Source organism: Vulpes vulpes, chromosome 11 (genome assembly GCF_048418805.1).
Source record: "Vulpes vulpes isolate BD-2025 chromosome 11, VulVul3, whole genome shotgun sequence".
In the NCBI taxonomy this organism is placed as follows: Eukaryota; Metazoa; Chordata; class Mammalia; order Carnivora; family Canidae; genus Vulpes; species Vulpes vulpes.
This window is the reverse complement of record NC_132790.1, coordinates 80906235-80928264: the sequence shown is the minus strand read 5'-3', so window position 1 is coordinate 80928264 and position 22030 is coordinate 80906235. Positions and strand designations below refer to the sequence as shown.

Here is a 22030-nt window from a genome sequence, read left to right as displayed (position 1 = left end):
ATTCTGTGGATAAGGAAAAATAAGTCATACATCCACATATATATATGTATATATATAACATATGTATCTTTGATTACATATATTATATATAATTTTACTTTACAAACAGGTTTCTTTATATACGCACACACATTGCTATAGTAAATGCAATAGCAGACAGAAATATAAGGTTAAAAGCTCAGACAGCAGCACGCTGGCAAACGAATCTCAGAGCAACATTTAACCTGCTTCCTTGTGGGTTGAAGAGTCTTTAAAGAGAGACAACCACCAAACTCATGTTAAGTAGATTCATACAACATTGAGAACACACATTTTTGAAGGCCATCTTTTTTTTTATAAGGAAATGTAGGAAGAAAGGAAAAAGTTATGATAAAAAGACCACAGCAACAACACAAACATGTGAATCAACATTCAAGTTCAATTCCCAATCTGACTATAAGAACATCTATATTCAAAATATACTATCAAACTAATTTTCTTTAGAGAAAGAGTCAAAGCAGTTCTCTTCTCTCCCCACCATCTATTAGGAAGAAAGTGAGAAGCAGCCATCTGTGGAAGCCCCTGTTCTCTGCGGGTCTGACCCTCCTGAGTGTGGGCTAGGGGAGGTGGCTGGCCAGCCATCTGCAAAGGCAGCCATGCAGGGGAGACTGGGAAATGAATGCCGGGTGGCAAGCCCGCCTGCAGACCCACAAGCAGATCCACCTGCTTGTGCCAAGGAGGGATAGGGATATGGTGATGTCTTCTCCCAAGCAATCCACCTTGACAATCTTTGTTTTGTAAGATCACAGGAGGGTTTAGAAAATCACAGCTCCACACTTCAAGGCCTTTTATATAAACATGTTCCTCAAGGGGCAAAATGTGATGCCTTTTGAGAAAACAAAGCTGAACCCCAATAAACATTTGATTTGTGAAGAAGGGCAAGCATTCCAAAGCTCCAGGGTTAGGATCCACATCTAAACCATCTTCAGAGAAAGGCACAAGTTTTAAAGCAGATGTGGGTGTTGGAGAGGATGCAGGAATGTGCTTGGGGTGAGTGGGGCTTTTTTTCTGCTAGGGCAAGGCAGTCCTGTAAGCACAGTGGAAGCTCCCTGTCGTGTGATGTTAGGAGTATGTGGCCTTGGGATGCCTAATGTCCTCCACAGACTCCTGAGGGCTGCACGTTCCTTCCTCCTGCTGTCCTGAACTCAGATGGTATTAGCCTTGACAGTCAATGGTGCCACTGTGTGGGTACAGGATCATCCGCTGGGGTGATGAGATGTCCCCTTTTCCTGCTCTGTGCATGAGTCTGCTTCTTCCCCTTGGGTGGTCCAGTTGCCTTCACTGGTGTGCAGGGGAGGAAGTGGGGTCCCACTGAATCCAGAAGAACCAGAACTTTAAGAAGCTGTGTTCTTGACTATTTTAACATTTCACTTCTACAGGTCTATTTCTTTCCTCACCTGCCTGGGGCTGCTGGGACCCCCAAGTACTCAATGACAGTTATTAAGAGAAGCAATCAGTGCAACTGCTTTGCTTAGAAATACTTTTATTTTATAAAGCCACGGATCATTCTGTAAAGTTTTTTTTTTTTTAAACCACACTTATAAAAAAGATGTTGACAATTCTTAGGAAAAAAAAGCTGAAAATGTTTCTTATTAAGTCAGGGTTACACAAAGATTATATTTATAATATATATTTGTATATTTATAATTTAGAGATGACAGGTAGGGAACAGCAAAGCAAGGGCTGCTGCAGTTAGATCTCTGATACTTGATCATTTCCCACAAACAGTGTTTCCTGGCAGAAGGGATTAACAAGGACCATCCCAGTGTCTCTGTAGTCGCCATTGGCTGGGGATCGGGGCTCCGAGAGCTGGTCCTGGGAGGAGAGAGGGAGGAGATGGTATGAACTTGGAGGGTTCGGTGGTGGCCATTCCTAAGGAAACACACACACAGGAGGACATCCATTTCCAAATAGGATTGCTTGGTAAACATTTTCATCGTCCTCACCATCAATGCTGAAGTGTAGAGCCCTCTCTGCTCTTCTGCAGGAAGATTTCCTGCTTCCTGAATGACTCAGGTTGCCAGAGATGGGACTGCTTTCCACTGAAAAGTCTGAGAGGGCTTGCCATGTGCAACACACAGTGAGTGCATGGCTCACTGCCTTCGTGGGTAAAACTGGGTCTATGTGGGCCCCTGATTCTCCTTCCTGCCTCTTTCTCACAGATCTCTGGGAGACTTGGCAGCTTTCCCTACCTGCACTTTCACACCCTGCACCTCCCACCTTTTTCTTCTCTTACCACTCACCTGTCTGAGCCTTCAAGGGTGCATTCCTCCCCCTCCTGAGTTCTCCCAGAATTATTGCCTCATTTCTTGTAGCACTAGATGTACTGAGGTGAATAGATATGAATCTCTATGTGACAGTAGGTGGCAAGTGAAAAATTTAGTCTGTGTACATAGCCTGAGAAGTGGAAGAATCTAGAAATAAGTAATTCACTGATTAGGTTGTTTAAATGATTTTGGCATCAACTAACAAGGACTGTAAGCATTTGTGGTCCACTAAGTGTCTGTACTCAGGGCAGTCCCAGGGGCGCAGCGGTTTAGGGCCGTCCGGGGCATGATCCTGGAGACCCAGGATCGAGTCCCACATCAGGCTCCCTGCATGGAGCCTGCTTCTCCCTCTGCCTGTGTCTCTGCCTCTCTGTGTGTGTCTCTATGAATAAATAAATAAAATCTTAAAAAAAAAAATAAATGTCTGTACTCAGACTCAGGCCCAGGTATTAATTTAGGAAAAAAAAAAAAAAGTCATAGCTTATCCCAGTTCTAAAAAACTGACATCTCAGAACCTACAGGCTACTTCAGAGCAAAGACTCAGTAATAAGGTAGAACCGGCTTAATCCAGACTTGGTGAGATGCCTTCACTTGAAGAAGATACAATTAATTTGCTGAAGTTTATTGTAAGCAAAACATGGATAATTTTTGAGTAGTACATATTGCCTTATGGACAATAAGGAGGGAAAGGAACAAAGGCCATTTGTCAGTGAAACGTCTTTTCCGAAGATAAAAATGTTCTTCAATGTCTGGAATTGATAGAGTGCCCATTTGAGAGAGGGACACAGGAGCAGCCCTCTAACTATGGAAAACAGGGCATCCCCTCTGTCTCTACTGGGCTTTGCGTTGAGCTGTGGAGGGAGATTTTGGAGGCTGAGATCTGGCATGTCATTTTATAGTTTGTACAAAGCAATGTTCACCAAGGGTGAACCATGTGGAGACTTCCTACAGTGTAGAAAAGAAAGTTACTTAGGAAGTAACAGACAAGAAAGGAAAAAAAAAAAGGAGGAGGAAGGGAAGGAAAAGGGGGGAAAAAGCATGGAAAAATTTATAGGCACCTTTTGGGCATTAGTTTTGCCTATACAGCCTGGATTTGTGTTTTGCTGCTTTCATCAATCCAGAACGGGAACAGGGCACCAGAGAAACTTGCTTAGGCAAAGCACTTGGCAGCCACGAAAGTTGGCAACTACAGGGCAGGCGGTGAGTGCAGCCCCAGGTTGTGGAGTGCAGGGTATATGCCCTGTGACCGCATGACCACTCTATGGGTGGTCTGCAGGGCCTGTATGTGCCCAGAGAGTTGGAACAAATTGTAACATTACTCCACATAAAGCAGAATGAGGGCAGTAGACCTGTTGGATGGGAAACTGTGATAAAACCCATTCTGAAGCCAAACTGACCTTCCTGCTGCTGGTTCTATGGCAACTTCCTAACCTAGGATGGTGACTGCTGGGGGCAGCCTCGACCAGAACCTCTGGCTTTTGTCTGAAGGCAGCTCCAGTGCTCTGGGCTGGATTGACTAACTGGGATGCTGCATAAGCAGGGCCCTTTCTATAGTAAGCTCACAGACACTGTCCTTTGGTTTTGGTTTTCACTTACGAATTTGCAAAGAGAATATGAGAAATTTAGAGTTCAGAGATTCAGAGATTCACAGCCCACAGTCAAAGTGTGGCCAGCCCTTTTGCCAACTTACCCATCTTTTTACTCACTATAATAGTTCTCAGGAACACTTTTAAAAACATTTTTATTTTTTTAACTGAAGTGTAATCGACATACAATATTATATTAGTTTCAGTTGTACAACATAGTGATTTGACAATTATGTACATTATGAAATGCTTCACCACAATAAGTGTGGTTACGAATTTTGCTATGCAAGATGTACACTGACCATACTAAAGGTCAATGCTTTCATGGAGCCTGTTGCTTTGTCCTTCCATTAAAAAAAAATTTTTTTTAAGATTTTATTTATTTATTCATGAGAGACACACAGAGAGAGGCAGAGACATAGGCAGAGGGAGAAGAAGGCTCCCCGCGGGGAACCCGATTTGTGACTCGATCCCAGGACCCAGGGATCATGCCCTGAGCCAAAGGCAGATGCTCAACCACTGAGCCACCTAGGTGTCCCCAGTTAAAATTTTTTATTGAGCATCCACTGTATGTTAGGCTTTGGACTGGGTGACGGCCCCAATCATGAATTAAAATCACAGTTCATTCATGTGATAAACATTACCAGGTACCTACCACGTTCTGGGCATTGTCTAGGTGCTAGGGATAGAGCAATGAGCAGAACAAACAAGGCTCCTGCCCTCAGGCAGCTTATATTCTAGTAGGAGAGACAGATAACAGGCCAGTCAACAGAGAATGATGCAATGTCAAGTGGCAAGAAGTGCTCTGAAGAAAAATAATGCAGAAAAGAGGATAGAAACCCATGGGGGTGGGGGGTGGCTTTCTACTCTGTATAGATAAGTCACGGAAGGCTTCCCTGAAGAGGCAGCACTGGAACAGAGACCTGATGGAAGTGGGGTATGGAACCAGGAAAAGAGCATTTTACATCCGTGAGAGAGCAATCTTGTATTGTTGGAAGAACTGTGTTGAGGAAGAGCCAAAGGCCATTGTGGCTCAAGTGTGTGGTCAATGGGCAGTCTGGCAGGAGGGGGCCAGGGAGGTGGGCAGGGGCCAGCCTATGAAAGATCTGGTAAGAGGAATTTGGATTTTGTTCAGAGTGTGAAGAGGAGCCATTTGAAGGTTTGGAGCCATGAGGCCACGGCAGATGTGAAGTCCTTCCTTGAGAAGATTATGTGGCTACTGTGTGGAGGACAAACTGCAGGAGGCAAGATGGTAGCTGGGATCTTGTTTGCAGAAGCCACTACAACAATCCATGATTTGAGGGAGGCAGCAGCGCAGGTAGAGAAAAGTACTCTTATGTCGGAAAAACCAAGGGGATCTGCTGACAGACTGGATGTGGAGTATGTGAGAGGAAAAGGCAGTTGGCAGTGCCATCCATGTAATGAGAAACACCAGGGAACTTCTGGGTATTTGGGTGGGGAGGGGAAGTCAACAGTTCAGTTTTGGGCATGTTGAATATGAGATGCCCATTAGACATGCATGGTAGTAGCTGGGTATGTGAATCTGGAGTGCAGGGGAAATATCAAGGCCAGAGATGGAAACGGCAAGTCAATGGTGCAGAGAGAGTACTTAAAAATCATGAAACTAAGTACAGAGAGAAGAGAAGCAGTGGGAAAATTGACCCTGGGCACTGCAGTGATTGGAGGCTGGCCAAAGGACAAGGAGTCAGTGACAGAGACTGAGAAGAAGGAGCTGCTGAGAGGGAGGGGAGCCAGGATGGGATGGGATGAAGACAGAAACTTTCTGAGGGGGTGCTGATGCTGCTGGTAGACCGAGTAAGCGGAATGCTCAGAACTGATCCCTGGGTTTCACAATATAGAAGCAACTGGGTATTCTAGGTGGGGAGTGAAATATTAAACTAATTATCAGGCCAGTAGCTACAGCTACACACTTACAACTCTGGTAAGCACTATGATAGAAAAGCACAGGATGCTGAGGCCATATGATAGGACAGCAGAGTCCAGCCTAGCAGGTCAGGGAAGGCCTCTCTGAGAAAGTAAGTTAGGCTGGGCCTGAATTGATATATAGGAATCAGTGAGGTAAACAAGTAAAGAAGTGCTGGGGAGGGACAGAATACATTCCAACAGAGGAAACCGTCATGCATATCCCCAGAATGGGACATAACTTAGCACCATAAATAAATCACAAGAAATCCAGTGTGGCTGGAGCTTAGCAAATGAGAGGAAGAATGGAATGATGTGAGGCTGGATGGTTGGGCCAGGGCCAAGTCTACCTAACAGGCTCTGCAGAAGACTGTGAAAAGACTGAACTGTAACTTAAGAGCATCAGGAAGCTACTGAAGGGTTCTGAGTATGGGAATGATGTGATCACATTTATGTTAATAGAAGCTCATCCTGGCTGCTGTGGGGGACGGATCTGCAGGGGAAGAAGGAACTAGCTCCAGAAGTTCTCATCATCTCTAGTAGTCCCATCTGTTCATCCATTCATTAAACCACCCTTCCTTTCCTCCTATGCATTCATTAATCACGTATAAAGTACTTTTACCAGACCATCAGCACAATCTTTCTAAAACTAGGTCACACAAACTGCCCAAGACTAAAATATGAACTCCATTCAAGCCCACGTCTAATCAATCTATCTTTACTACTATGCCCTCACCTCTGCCTCACCTTATGTATGAGAGTAGAAGGAGAGCCTGGTCAAAGCCTAGCTCTCTCACTGGCCAGATAGATGTTCTGGGCAACATTTCTTGACTCAATGTGTTCTTTTCTCCCATTATATGCGTGTCCAGCCCACATTCCCACCTTTACTCAGGTTACTTCCTTTGCTATAATATCTGTCAAAATCCATTTATCCTTCCTAACCCTCAATGCAAAGGCTTTCTTCTCCTAGGTTTCTACAGCTCTCTGCAACTATTCTTGTATCTACCCTAGTTTGTTTGCTTTTGAATGATGCTTGGGGCTCATATCTCAAACACATCTCGGGATCTAGGCCCCCTGAGAGCAAGCTCTCGTCTTCACAGTCCCCAGAGACTGCCTGTCACAAAATGGGTCCTCAATGAATACTTATTGAATTCTTCCCAGAAACCCAAGGTTCCAAGAACAGTGCTTCCTGAATGTTAACATGCATAGAAAGCACCTGAGAATTCTTGCTAAAATACAGATTGATTCAGTAGGGCTGGGGTGAGGTCTGTAGTCTCCTGACACTGCTCCTACTAGTCTGTGGACCATCTTGAGGAGCAAGACCCTAAGAAGCAAGCAGATGCTTCACAGCTTACTTTGGAGCCTGTGCTATTCTCTATGGTGGGGCTGGATCTTCCAGGGGCACCCCTTGGTTTGGGGCTCATTACCTCAGAGGTTTCAAGGGACTGGATCTCCCTTGGTAACTCCACAGCATGCTTGTTGAAGTAGTCCATGGTGATGGCATTGTTCCAGTAGCTCAGGTTGTTCTCTGGGTTGGCCGTCTTTTTCTTCCTCCTCAGGCAGCACACTGTCAGCAAGACAGCTATAGAGAGAGTCCAAATTAGAGATGGTATGGGGATGTAGGGGGAGACAAGCATGGAGCCAGCATTGCTGAGTGACAGATACAAGTCTCCAGGTGGGGCTGTGATGCTCATATATTCATTCAGCCGCCTGCCCTATTTGTTAATTTGTTGGTTTGACAATTATCTGCAATGTTTAATGTTGACTTTAGGCCAGGTTCTGGGAGAGAGGGAGTGAAAAAAAAAAAAAAAGACAAGGTTGCCCTGCATCACAAATATCCCTCCCGGTTTGTGTATAGAGGGACATACAGGTGGTGACATGATCTATAATAAACAAAATGAATACAAGGTAAATTCAGATAGCAATAACTGTTTAAAGAAAATAAAACAGGGTGAAGTGAGAGAATGAGAGGAGTTGGGGAGTGAATACTTTAGGGTCATCATGAAAGGCTTTCCTGAGGTGACCTTAATGTGTGACCCTGTCCATCCAATCTCTGAGACTTATGGGGCTCTAGGGAGGAATAAGTACATTTGGATGTTGCTAATGAGCCACGTGTGAACAGAGGTGCTTCGGTTTGCCAAGAAGGAAGGCTTCTGAGGTTGGAGAGATAACGTAGCCTATCCAGGCTCAGAGTGTGCAATGGGTGATGCTTTGACAAGGATGACAGTAGCCCTCTTGGGGAAAAGACAGTAAATGAAGACTGGGATCCCCTGCCCAGGCTCACCATCACCACAGCCTGTGGGTGGCTGAAACTCCAGGCCAGGGATAGGCAGGGTTGTACTCAACATCTTGGAGGTACGGACCATCTACACTGGGAAGAGACCCCAGACCCAGCAGACCAGAGGCTGGCACCATGATGGCAATGACCAGCAGGGGGCAGCAGAGGGCCAGCTCTCAGCCTGAGGATTTGGCCAGCATCAGGGGGGCCTGTATATGCCAGTGTCAGGTATCTGTAAAAGCTGGCACTCATACAAGCTGAGACCTCAGAGGCTACCCCCTAGGTCCCTGTAGGATGATGCAGTAATTCTGTTTCTGTAGCTCTCTTCTCAGCTCCTGGCCTTGCTGGCATCTCAACCTGAAAAGGCCTCTAGACCAGGCCAAGACATTAGGCAAGTTTCTACTGATCCAATCTGCTTTGATCAGAAAGACTTCTAATTTGCTCATTACTCTTCTAGGTCCCCTTTAAAAAGTTTTAAAGATATAAAGGACATTTCTGAGTGTTTGAGCTAAAATAAATTTTAGACTGGCTGGTACAGACTTTCAAATTTTGAAAAATTTCCAAATTCAAATTCTCCTTTTTCTTCTCTCCTTTCCTTCCATAGAAGGAGCTGACTGAAGGATGAATAAGGGTGAAGTGGGAGAGCTACAGAGCTCAGCCTGAAAATCTGCAATTTAGGGCATCTCCTTATTTTATAGATGAGAAGACTGGTCCAAAGTATCCAGCTGACTTGCCATAGGTCATAGGTTTGTGAGTGGCAGGGCTAGGGCAAGACCTCAGGTCCTGTCTCTCTTTTTCTGGCATCTCATAAAGCTGCTAACTTGGGCTGGCACAGGCTGCAGAGTCTAGGTCCTCTGACCCCCAGTCCAACACTCCCTCAAGCCCACACTGCCCTTGGCTCCACAACCTGGGCCTGTTTAGGACACAGGACCAGGACCCTGCCTTGCAGGCAGGGCTGGCCCTGTTGTGGGATGGTCTGGGGATTGGAAGAGGGGGCTCTGTTCCTAGCTTTCTCCCCTTAAATGTTAGTGCTTGAGGCCTGATTGTTTCTCTCAGGGAGCTCCCAGCGACTCGCAAATGTCATTTCATTTACAATAGAAGCTGTCCTCGCTATAGAAAGAGTTTGGGCTTAGAGTCCAAAAGCTTGGGTTCAAGTTTGATTGCTGTGTGTTACTTTAGGTAAATCACTTTATCACACTTGGCTACTACAGAGTCACAGGGCTGTAATGGGGACTAGAGATCATGAATGCAAAATGCTGAACACACTGTCTGATACACAGTCAGTGCTTAATTAATGAGAGTTTTCTTTTTGTTCTTCTAGTACCCTCCACAAGAGAAAACTGCACTAGATGACTGTTGAGTGGCTCAAGAAAAAGTACAATTCAGGCTTATGGAGTCTCTAATATATGCCCAGTGCTGACCTAGGCACTTTACAGTCTGATTTAACCCACAAAATAACTCTTCCTTTTTGCAGAAGAGGCAAATGAAGATCATGGAAATTAACACAATTGACCTTGATCACCTAATTAATGGAACTTGACCTGGGTCTCTGTGACCCTCAGGGTGATGCCTGCTATCTTACATTGCCCTGAACACTACAGGGAACACATCTGAGGCGTGGGGAGCACTTTGTAAATGACATAACTCTGTGTAAACACAAGTCCATGCTGTCATCTTTTTTTTTTTTTTTTTTTTTTTTTGAGAGTGAGTGGGGATGTTGAGAAAGAGAGAGAGAATCCTAACTAGGCAGCACACTCAGGGCAAAGCCCAGTGCAGAGCTTGATCTTACCACCCTGGGATCATGACACAAGCTGAAACCAAGAGTCAGATGCTTAACCGACTGAGCTACCCAGGCCCCCTTGACATCTGCCTCTTGAAGGCCCTAAACTAACACAGTGGATATTAGTCCTATTTTTATAGGTGAGAAAACACTGGACCCATGGTTAAGTAACATGGTCCAAGCCCCACAGGTGACTAGCAGGAGAGGTGAAGTGACCTTCAGGTATATTTGATTCCACGAGCCAAGCCTTTCTGTCACACCAGGCCTCTTCTCCAGTGATTTATGCAGGTTTAATATTAAAAACAGTTAGGGGAAAAAAAAAACCCAGTTAGGGAGCTGTGACTTATTTCAGTTTGGCTCCATTTTGAAGATGAGAAACTTGACATCCTGGAGGGGAGGATTGGTCTGGTGATGCCAGTCTGAGGGGCCTGTAATTGTCCAAAGGCTGGGTTGGTCCCTCTGGCTGGCCTCACTTTGGAGGTTGGAGACAGAGGCCCAGGGAGTCCTCAGGATATGGAAGGAGGCCAGGCTGGAGATGAGGCTATCAGCCTGGGGAAACCAGTTTTGGGGGCTTACTGTCTGGCTTGCCATCCTGGTGGGTGGGACTACAAGGCTCCCAGCAGGGGGTGCTGGTTGGGAAGCACAGAGAAGAGTTGTGAAAACATGGGCATGACACTCTGGTCCAGCTGACGTGATAGCCCCTGGACAAGTCTGCCTGGCCCAGAGGCTACTCCCCAATCCCCTTGCTTCCGTTAGTTCATAAGCCCCAAGGAGACAAACCTCCTGGTCACATTTCCTTCTTTTTTTTTTTTTTTTTTTTTTTTTCACATTTCCTTCTTATTCCAATTTATTCTATTCTTTTCATAGAGTAACTCTGATCCATGTTTTCTTATGTAATAATTACAAAGTCATTTGGGGCCTGTAAGAGATTTTATAAAATAATATACATAATTATATATATATATACACATACACATTCCATTTTGACTAACATCCACAGAATGATGAATATAGCCAAGAACTGTGTGGCCACATGATATATTATCTTGTTGAATACTGTACTGATACTCCAGTGGCATTAACTGCATGTCTGGAAGGAAGCCAGAATGCTCTGGGGTGCAGTGCACATGGAACTTCACATATCCAGGGGCAGAGAGAGGTGCTACTCTGCTTGAGCCTCGCTCAACTTGGATTGGTGATGAATAACATATGCAGCTGGCCTGGTTCCTGTTCTCACCCTATATAGAGCCTTTCATCTTTTTCGAGGAGGGAGGGTGAAGACATTCTTGAGAATGGATGCGGCATGTGCAGGAGAAGCCAGGGAGTTTGGCAGAGCCACGAGACTGACCTCCTGATGAAAACCCAGAGCACTGACAGCGGTCCATGAGGACCAAGCCAGTGTCGGGCCCAGAGGGTGCTAGCAGGAAGTAGCGGGCTCTTTGTATCCTGATGGTGGCAGCAGAGACCATCTCAAGAGGCACATGGCTCCACTGCCCCAGCCAAATGTGGCCTGGATCTGATCACTTTCGGGTTTTCAGCACATCTGAACCCCTGTGTGGCTCAGGAGACAAAGAATTTCTCAGTACTTGCACATATATCCATCCTTCCAGCCACTGGGTAGCGCTTATGATCTAGAAAGGTTGTTGGAACTGATGACATTTCTTCTTGGGCAGGCTTGAGATCTGCTATGATCACTGCCTGCTTCCAACAGAAGCAGGGGATTCAAGCACCTACCTCGCAAACCCTGGCCACCTGAAGTGTGGTTTCTGGAAGATGGAAGAAAGCAGGGACAAGGCCAGAGTTGTTCTGAAAAGCCAGGTGTGAGGTAATCTATGCATGCTACTAAACCAGACTGCCTGAAACATATGGCAAACTGGCAAAGAAGATCCATGTAGTAGAGTGAGCTTTAGGATAAATGCAGCTGCTGGAAGAGGTCTCCTTACCTGATGACTAGAGTGGGATTAGGCTATGAAAACAGCCTGGATATTTACTCATCTGTGCTTTGAAAGAGCATGGCATTCTGAAGCTGGACAAGTATTTTATCTTGATGCCCCTTGTATCAGGGCCTTCACAGGGTTCCTGAAGGATGGTCCCACAGCAGTTGGGGCCATGACTAAGGACAGGGAGCTCTATGTGGAGGCAACTATGGCTAATGCAAGGATCTTGGTGAGTGAGGGCTTAGGGGAGCCTCCTGTGTGGACAGTGGAAATGTAAGGCAGATGCTGAAGGAGGTAGAGTCTGTGGTTCCAAGAGGATGTAAGAGTCCACTTTGAACAAAGGATTCATAACGTTCTTTAGAAAGTAGTATGTTCTATCACAGCACCTGAAGGCTCCTTTTAGAGTGCCGGGAGCATTCTCTAGGTGCAGTGCCAGGCTGTGTCCTTGTATCTTTCTTGGCTGACATTATCATGCATGGTTTAGGCAGCCCATAGGTTTTCTGGCTTTGCAGTAAGATCCAATTTCAAACTCACACACGGCAAAAATGGCTGTAGAAGTCTTTTTAGAACCATAAAACACAGGTGGGCGTGGCCTATGGGGTGAAGGTTAGACCTACCCTGTCCTGTCCAGCTTAAAGAGAAAAGCCCAGGTGGGGAGAGGGTTCTTAGAGCTGGGGGAGGGAACCACATCATATACCTTGATTCCCTAGTGCTTGGCATAGTGTCTGGCACACAATGGGAATTTGGGAAATAATGTGTTGAATCAGACAAAGAGATTCTTTCATCGGATCTGAGCTGATTTATGTGATTGGGACCCTGGGCAAGTCACTTCACCTGGTGACTTAAGTCTTTGCCTGTAAGGTTGTTCCTTGCATACTGTGTTTATATATATATTTTTTATTTTTATATTTTTTTTTAATTTTTATTTATTTATGATAGTCACAGAGAGAGAGAGAGAGGCAGAGACACAGGCAGAGGGAGAAGCAGGCTCCATGCACCGGGAGCCCGACGTGGGATTCGATCCCGGGTCTCCAGGATCGCGCCCTGGGCCAAAGGCAGGCGCCAAACCGCTGCGCCACCCAGGGATCCCTGTGTTTATATTTTTTACTCCTCAGGCTAGTCTATTTTGAGGATGGATTGGTTAAAAATAATGGGAACTCACTAAAGCTTCTAGAGACATATCAAGAATGGAAAATTAGAAAGCTGTCTCTAATGTACTTACTTCTCAAATATGACCACTATTAATAATTTATTGGCTAACTGAGCTACATTTTCTCATTATCACTCTTCTGTTTTAGAAGTGGGCAATCACAGTTTTAAGCATTCATGTGTCTTTCCATGAGAGATAATAAAGGTACTTAATGAAAAAATAAAATATGCAGCTTGCAAACATTTTCCTGAATTGGGCCCTTCAGCAGAAGCAGGCTGCCCACCTTTGACCTGGAAAGTTTGCTTTGCTTAGCAACTAGAAGGACACAAAAAGCCAGGAGAGGTGGCTTCTTTTTTTTTTTTTTTTTTTGGAGAGGTGGCTTCTGGAAAGAATCCAGAATCTAGATTTAAAAAGATCTTGTCGGTAAAACACCAGGTAGAAATTATGCTCATGTCAAAGGCATACACCTCCTGTACTAATGTTCAAGTGACCCATAGCATGAGGAAAGGCTAGGAGAGCTGGCTTAACAGCCTCTTCTGTGGAAAATTTCTGGGGTTTCATTCCTCTTGAGATCAGGATGAGCCCATGGTGTGATGTGACAGCCAGTACAACTAACAGAGCTAATGCCAGTGTTGGCTTCCTGAGTGTGACTGAAGTGTCCAGAACAAAGGAACTACCATCTGCTCTCCTCTGCCATGGCTGGGTATGTGGAATGTTGTGCTCCCTTCTGGGAGAGCCGGGATAAACTTGTGGCCATCCAGAGTGGCAGATGATGGGGTAGGGCCACAGAAATGTGGCCCTATAAAGAGACTTGAAGGAATAAGGATTAGCAGCTTAGAGAAGGAAAAGCTGTCTTTAAGCACCATTTTAAATGTTTCAGGTGTTGATAGACTGCTTTTTTGTGTTTCAAAAGGTTTCAGAGGGCATACCTTAGGACTACAGAGTGGAAATTATAAAGAGCAAATGTCAGGCTTCCAAGAGAGCTGGGTAACAACCTGAGGGAGTCAAAGGAGAATGGGCTGCCCAATGACTGAAGATCACAGGGGGTTTCTCACCCCTGGAAGGATTCAGAAGGAGGCCAGATGATAACTTTATAGGGATGGAGTAAAGCTAAGATCAGTGAGGATTTCTGTAAAGTTATCAGAGAAACTCTAAGAATCTAGGATCAAGTATATGGGGAAGATATAAAGGAAGTCCTAAGGTTCAGAGTGATTATATCAGGTTCTTTATGGAGACATCAGGGAGAAGGATCTTCCAGACTCTCATTAAAGGAGTGACAGGCAGCAGCAAGGAGGTGCTGGTGGCCTGGGGAGAGCCCTTCTCTACCAGTACCAGTGGAAGCAAGCTGAGGACCACATCACATCCAGCTCACATCACCCATGAACAAATAAATCTGGGGAGGAGGGAGAAAATAGCTAAATTCACATGTAACTCTCCAGCTCTCAATTTAGCTATAAGAACTGCTGCTTTTGTCAAGGCTAATAGCAATTTCTGCAAGGTCAAAGCCTCCTCTCCTTTTTTTGGAGAAAGAGAGAGAGAACAGGAGGACAAGAGATGAGGGAGGGGAGAAAGACACAGAAAAATGGATGTGAAGTGGGAGAGGAAGGTAAGGGCTCTGCTACTTGAAGGTTGCATGTTTAGAAGTGCCAACGTTCACCTACTGTGTCTTGGTGCCATGTCACTACAGCCATGAGCAGGCTGCCCTTGAGGGTGAGTGTGGCAGGGTGGAGTCATGATAAGAGCACTGGGCAGGAAGACAGTGACCTTCCATCCCAGGCCTGCCTCTCACTTAACTTTGGGCTCTTGGGTGAGCCATGGCACCTCTCCAGCTTTGTGTTTCTTTCTGCAAAATGCAGAACTGGCCTGGACTACTTGGAAGGTTCTCCTCAACTCCTGGGAGCTCTGTCTTTATGATGAGTGGACATCTGAGCCATATCCTGGCAGAGCTAAGGATGAGGGGTAGGGATAACCCATGAATCTTGTCCTGTTACCCAGTTTCTTAGAATTCTGGGACATTTTGCGGCCTATCTGGTGGGGACTGCCCAGCTCTGGGGCAAAGGAACTCTGGGGATAGACAAGTTGATGTGACAAACGGTGAGGGAGATAGGGAGGAGTAAGGAGAGGGGGAGGCACTTACAGCAGGAAGAGATGGGCACGCTGATGGCCAGGATCACCCAGGCGATGTCCATCTTGCTCAGGCAGATGGTGGCCCTGTGCTGGGGTTTGTCCCCTTCGGCCACATGAGATATATTCCCTGCTGTTCCAGGCTTCCAGGTCCCAGCAGGGACCAGGCGGTTGAGGAAGTTTCCTGTGGCTGTGGACACCACTGTGGAGAGAGGACTGGGCACCCTGTTGGTCATGGTGGGGGTGGCTGTAGCCTCCTCCTTGGCTTGGGAAATAGTGCTTTCTGAGCCCCCGGTGGGATGGGATGGGGCCTGCGAGGTTGAGGATGTTCCCTGAGGAGTCCCCTTGGAAGGGGCTGAGACACTGGCATTGAAGGCAGCCTGGGTGGGCCCCGCGGTGGCTGTGGAGACCCCAGAGCTGGTAGATGGAGGTCTGTTGATGCCAGGGGTGACAGTAAGCCAGGAGTCACTGTGGCTGGGGCCATCCTGTGGGTCACCGCGGGGGTGCTGAGAAGGCACTGGGGCAGGTTGTGGACTGGCAGGGGCACCTGAGGCTACTGTGGTGTCCAGCTCCCCTCCTTGGCTGGTGAAGGTAGAACCATCCCCCTGGCCTGCTCTGCTAAGGCCTGGCTTGTCCTCTGTAGGCACCAGGGGGTTGGTGGGTGGTGCCCACGAGGTCCTACTGGGCGCCATGGTTGTGGCCACTGTCTGGGGCTGTGGCAAGGAAGAATAACCCCAGAGTGGGTTCCTGGAGGTGAGGGTGGAGGGGTCAGGTTCTACAGACCCTGTAAAGTTGCCTTTGTAGATCTGAAAGATTTTCCCCAGAGGCCGCTTCTGCCCCAGATGTGTGGAGCTCTGATTTCGTCCCCGTTGGCCTTCCTTCCTCCCAGAGTGGCCACTGGGTGCAGGCAGGACAGAGCGTGATGAACTGTTGGCCCCCTTTCTGGAAGAGCCTGGAGGCCTGGGAGGCCTGCGCGTGGTAGCCCGGGTGGGTGCTGTGGTGGGACGGCTGGTGGTTGCCGTTGGCTTTGTCAGCAGGATGGTGGGCACAGCCTCCCCCTGGGGGTGGCCCTCTGAGTAGGAGGATGTGGTTGCCATGGCAGCAGGAAGGGGCTCTGTGGGTAGGGGGCCTTCAGAATGTGGGGCGGTTGCTGTCACCGTGATAGTGGAGATGGTGTTTGTAGGAGGGTGTCCATCTGGATGGGGTGTTGTCATTGCCATGGGAGCTGTAGCCTGTGAGGAGGGTCCATCGGGATGGGGCGTCAGTGTGACCACAGAAGTAGGGGTAGTTGCCATGGAAGAGTGTCTGGTAGAGCTGAGGGATGCTGTCACCATGGTGCCTGGGGTGGTGCCTGAGGGGAAGACCTGAAGAGATTCTCTGGGAGATGGTTCCTGGGTGGCAAATACCAGTGCTTCAGTCAGTGCCAAGATCAGGAGGAAGCCTTGAGAGGAAGACAGAGAGAAGAGGTGAAATACCTGGGAAGTTGCTCAGAGCCTGGACTTTCTTTACTCATGAACCTATGGAGCTCTAGGAACTCAAAGGGAACATTAGGAATGTTCTGGAGGTCCATACTGCCACCGTGACTCCCAGAAGCAGCTTCTCAGAAGAGGCTGGGTTGGATGTGGGAAAGATTGTGGCCTCTGAGCGCCTGTTGCCCCTCTGCGTGAGCCAGCTTGAGTCAAATGTGGAAGGCTTACTTGGGCAGAGCTGACCAACTCTTATGCCCTTTCTGAATCTTCCACTATGGACTGGACAAAGGCACAAATGGTCAGACCTCCATTTATTCAGGCCCATTCACTGGACAAGTAAGGAGGGTCTCTATCCTCTCCTTCACCCTGGAGAACACAAAAATGAACAGGGCAATCTCTGGATTCTGGGTGAGCTCAAACAAATCCACAAAGAATCCTAAAACAAGGCAGAGACATCTTAGTGCCATAGGATAGTGACAGGCAGAAGGGGACAGGGGTCCAGAGGGTGACCAGATCTGGTGCCCATCTAGCACTTGGCACACAGCCTGGAAGAAAAGATGCACTCTATGAATGCCAGCTGGTTTTATGGTTGTCGTTAATGTTAACTGCTTTTCCTATGGCACTCACGTGGCTAAACTGTCTGTGGAAAATCACTTGTAATACCCAGCCTTTTGAGTAGGAGGACCTTTTTTGAGCATTAAAAGAAAATCATGGATTCTCTCTGATGATCAGTGTATATGCTTTTAGTTCATCGAGGAGAGATGCACAAGAACAAAAACCTATACATTTAAAAATACTTCTAAATATATGTGGATTTTATTAATCACAACAGCATGTGTCAAATTTTTCAAATAACACATCTTGTATAAATGTGAGACATAGGATCTGTTCAGATTATAAACTGGAAGACTGGCCACCCCAGTACTACACATGGGCTAGGAAGAACTAGTCTCCACTGCTGAGGAGTGGCCTGACATGCTTTTAAGGCCTGATTCTGACCTGTGAAGTCCTTTTTCTTATGAACCACTTCCTGGTTACTCTTATGCCCTACTTTCAGCTCTGCTAGCCACCCAGATGATGGTAGAAATCTGTCTCTATCTGGTTCTCTGGGAACTTTCCTCCCCCTTCAGATTCAAGCAAGATGAATGGCCAAAGCAGGGTTCCTGGCAGTGACTTCTGCGCGTCTGGGATGGTCAGTGAAGCTGCTGACAGGGGAAGGCAGGGGCCCTGGTGAGCTTTCAGAAACAAAGAAGGGGAGATCATCTCCTGGCATGCCTTTGAAATGGGCCCAGGACCACCACTGAAGCCACCTCTGACTTAGGTGTGGGGTGGAATCTGAATGTGGACCAGTTCCCCTCACCGTACACTTCTGAATTAGTAGGTGAAGGGAGGCCAAGGGACTATAGATTGAACAGAGTGTAGCACACGCAGACTTTAGGACCAACAATTTGCCCTAAGCAACCTATTTTTTCCTAAGCTTTCTTTGGCGATTTAAACCATATATTAACAGTAGGCTCTTCTTATTCAGGTCAATCCCAAAAACTAATTTCTGAGCATTTGCTCTGGTCCAGTCTTTCATGCTTGATTTAATCCTCACAACCACTCAGTGGGGTAGGAAACAGATCTCAGGTAGATTAATGAACATGTTTAAAGTCCCACCACAGCTGCCAAATATGAAACCGAGCTGTATCTAAAATGCATGCTTTTCTTGGTCAACCACCACCAATGATTCAGGAGGAGGAAGAGGAAAAGAAGTTGTTATGCCATGATGTTCTCATTGGTTCAGGGTTATTCCGACCCTTCTCTTGCAGCCAAACACCACTGGGACAATCTGTTCTTAGGGATAGGAGTCCTGACCCCTGATGTTTTGAGGGACACTCCCTTACAAGCTACATTCTCTTACAAAACTCTTACTGTTTTGCTCATGAGTCCCTTGGTTCAGTATTAAGTGTTAAAGATTGAACTTTGTGTCCCCCAAGTTCATATGTTGAAGCTCTAATCCCTAGCACCTCAGAATGTCACTGTATTTGGTGACAGGGCTTTTAAAGAGGTTATTAAGTCAAAATGAGGGCATTAGGGTGGTCCCCAATCTAATCTGACTGTGTCTTTATAAGAAGAGGAGACTAAGACACACAGGTGATACCAGAAATGCTAGTACACAGAGGAAAGGCCATGTGAAGACACGATGAGAATGTGGCCATCTTCAAGTCAAAGGGAGAGGTCTCATCAGAAACCAATCCTGTTGGCACCTTGATCTTGGTCTTCAGGGCCTCCAGACTGGGGGAAAATAAATTTCTGTTGTTTAAGCACTCCCAGCCTGTGGTACTTTGTTATGGCAGCCCAAGCTAAGACAGCTAATCTTACATTAGAGATCCCTCAGAAAAAGGAAAGGCAGAGACCAAGGCTTGTGTGCAGGTAGTTTATTTTGGGAAGTGATCCAAGGGCAACAACCATGGGGGTCTGAGATGAGTCAAGTAGTGAAAATCAATCTACGGCACGTTATGAGTTGACCAGGATGAGCAACTCATATTTGCTGGGGACCTCTGAGGGGCTGAGTAGATTGTACCTCAAACTGTCTTTGAGAGACAGCACTTGCTTGCCGAGCTGTTCCTGATGTGGGAAACAAAGGCAAAAGAAAAATTAAGTTTCCTTACTACTTCTAGCCGATTGACAAGTCCTGGAAACAGGCAGTGACATTCCTCTAGGAACTCAGCTACCTCAATGTTAATACTTTGCTAAAGGCAAGAGGCAATATTATCCTGACCCCCAGGATGCTGTAAGTCTTCTTTAACACATAAAAATTCCTTTGGAAAGTTCCTTTGACTTTCTCTCCCAAGATACACATTAGCAATCATCCTCCAAGCATATGGCCCACGATATATATCTGAAGGGTCTCATGACTGAGTTTTTTCTAAACAGTAATAAATGATCTTTTCCTAGCAATAGCTAGCCCAATCAGGATATTGGAAACCTTGTTTCTAAAATATCCTGGAGGCTTGTGGTGTCCCTAACTTCCTCCCAACTTGAAAGTGTATAATCAGTCACCTGTCACAACCTCAGAGCAGTTCTTTCTGGCCGTGGATTCTGTGCCTGTACTTTAATAAAAACACCTTTTTGCATCAAAGATGTTTCAAGATTCTTTCTTGGCTGTTGGATTCAAATCCCAACTTTTTCTACATCATTCCCATCTCCACTGGCCCAGGGCTACTCCACTGGTACTCATTCCTCTGTATTCACATTCCTGCATGAGGCCCATGGCCCATGGAGCTGAGTCAAAGAAGCCCTGGGCAAAGGCCCTATCAGGGTATGCCTGTACCCAGGTGGTGGCTGCTGTGACAGCTGGAGTTAAAATCAAGGGCCCAGAGGATTCCCGGGGTAGAACACCAGATGTGCTAGAGACAATCAGAGACAAGAGACCAAGGACATGGCCATCTTTTGGCAGTGGCATCAAGCGCAGTGCAAAGCTTTCAGAGATCCTGAATGATTCCAGTAACAGGTGGGAGAGGAGCAACCCTGGCCTCCAGAAAAACTTCTGCAGCACTCTAGAGGCAAAGGGGTTAACATATCCTAGTCTTTAAAATACTCAGGGAAAGAATTTCTCCTGATTTTCTCACCAAGAGCATTCCAGGGGTTAAAATCCTCCCAGGTGGGAAGTATGACTACAATTCTTCTTGCTCTATGACTTACAATGTTAGTAAATGCTTGCCTTTGTTGCTCCCTCTCCCTTTTTAAAAAAAGTTATCAGCATCCTGTGAGTTATTTTTCTCTCTAGGAAGACTGTTAAGTTACCTCTCAGCCCTTTCTTTCTTAGACTTTATAGTAAACCTTTGTTTGGCACAATGAATGGGTATTGCCATCCGGGTGCAAAGGGTTTTCATTTGGAGGATGACATTTAGTTGTCACAGTGAAAGGGGCCCTATAGGTAACTTAATCAAATCCTCTCATTTCACAGAGGAGGCAATGGAAGGAGCAAAGTGACTTTTCCAAGAACTCGCAGCAGGTTGAGGACACAGCCTGGTCCACAGCCACTATTTCAAAGCAATTTTACATACGTATCATAAAAATTGCTACCCTGTTGCACTGTACAAACACTTCCTTCAACCTCCACTGTCACCTTCACTAAGGAAATCAGACATGACTTTACCTCTCCTCTTTGGCATAAAAGGTTAATAACTGAATGGAAGGGCACATACTGTCACATTAACTGTGCAAGGCCTTCAACCCAGGGCTCCCCTATCAGATGCAAATTTTCATTCAAGTCCCTTTGTGTTGGCCTGCTCGCTCTTTCCCCCACAATCTGGGGCTATCGTCTCTTTGCATATCATTTGCATAGATTTGCATAATACCCTATAACGGCTGTAATTCCAAATATGAAAGAGAGACTAAACTAAAATTTAGCCTGACATGCTTTAAATGTGGAACCAAATTTTAAAGCATCTCGGAAAACGGACAAGTGTGGGGGGTAGAAACTCACAGACTGATGGATGTCCAGATGTTGCAGGAAGGCCTCTTCCTACCTAGAATTCCAATGCATACATGATCCCAGGGCCCAAGGAAAGGAAAGGTTCTCCTCCTTCTGTTTATTTGGTTAACTGCCCACATGCATATTGGGCATGATATTTGCATCTGGCAAAAGCAAGGAGGGAGTTGGTGAAGAGAGAAATGGCTAATTTAATGTATGAGGTGCTTCCTATTGCCATGCACTGCTTGCAGGGCTAAGCCTGTCCTGTTATATTTAATTCTCATAACAACTGATAAGACAGGTATTATTATTATTAGATCACTGTTGCACCTGAGGAAAAGCAGCACAGAGAGGTACAGAAACCTGTCTTTAATCATACTGGTGGGGAATGGAGAGCTGTGATTTGACCTGGCACTTTGACTTCAGAGTTTACAGTCTTGCACCTGGGTGGTTCAGCCGGTTAAGCACCTGACTCTTGATCTCAGCTCAGGTCTTAATCTCAGGGTTGTGAATTCAAGCCATACACTCAGTTCCACACTGGCACAGAACCTACTTAAAACGGAATAAAACAAACAAAATAACACTTTCACTCAGGGATCTGCTCTGCACTACCCCTCCCCCTACCTGCTAGGCTGTTCTGCATATTAAAAAGCAATAATCCATAATCTTTGGGAACCGATTTTCTATTACTGGTCTTTTGACTTTTCTTCCCTTACCTGTTTTCTTCAGGGCTCTATATGACACATGTAGCGTTCTTTTAATAAGATGGTCAATTAACTTTATCCTGTAAAGTTAAGTAATTAGGGGAAACTTGTAGTAGTCCAATAAAAAAGCTGGAAATCCTCGCTTTCCCTCCCCTTGACCCTAGGCAGGCCTTTGTGACTTCTGTGAGGAATAGAATGGGGCAGAACAGGTTACAGCTTCTGCAGGTTTCTCTTGGGTGTCTCTGGTCCCATACAAGAAGTCCAACGGCCTTTAGGCCACCATGTGGAGAAACTGAGTGGAGGGACCACAT

The 22030-nt window shown here is 46.2% G+C and overlaps 1 protein-coding gene across 11 annotated transcripts in view; it reads right to left on the bottom strand.

Moving 5' to 3' along the window:
* Positions 1–1505: 1505 nt before the first annotated feature.
* The window catches only part of TMEM108 (transmembrane protein 108), a 640726-nt gene continuing 620201 nt past the window's right edge, over positions 1506–22030 (bottom strand). For all 11 annotated transcript variants that reach the window (XM_072726873.1, XM_072726877.1, XM_072726874.1 and 8 more), the window contains 3 exons: positions 15098–16525; positions 7243–7397; positions 1506–1854 (listed from right to left, as the gene is read on the bottom strand). In XM_072726873.1, coding sequence (XP_072582974.1) covers positions 1732–1854; positions 7243–7397; positions 15098–16525 — 1706 coding nt within the window. In that variant the 3' untranslated portion in view covers positions 1506–1731. The remainder of the gene's footprint in view (positions 1855–7242; positions 7398–15097; positions 16526–22030) is intronic.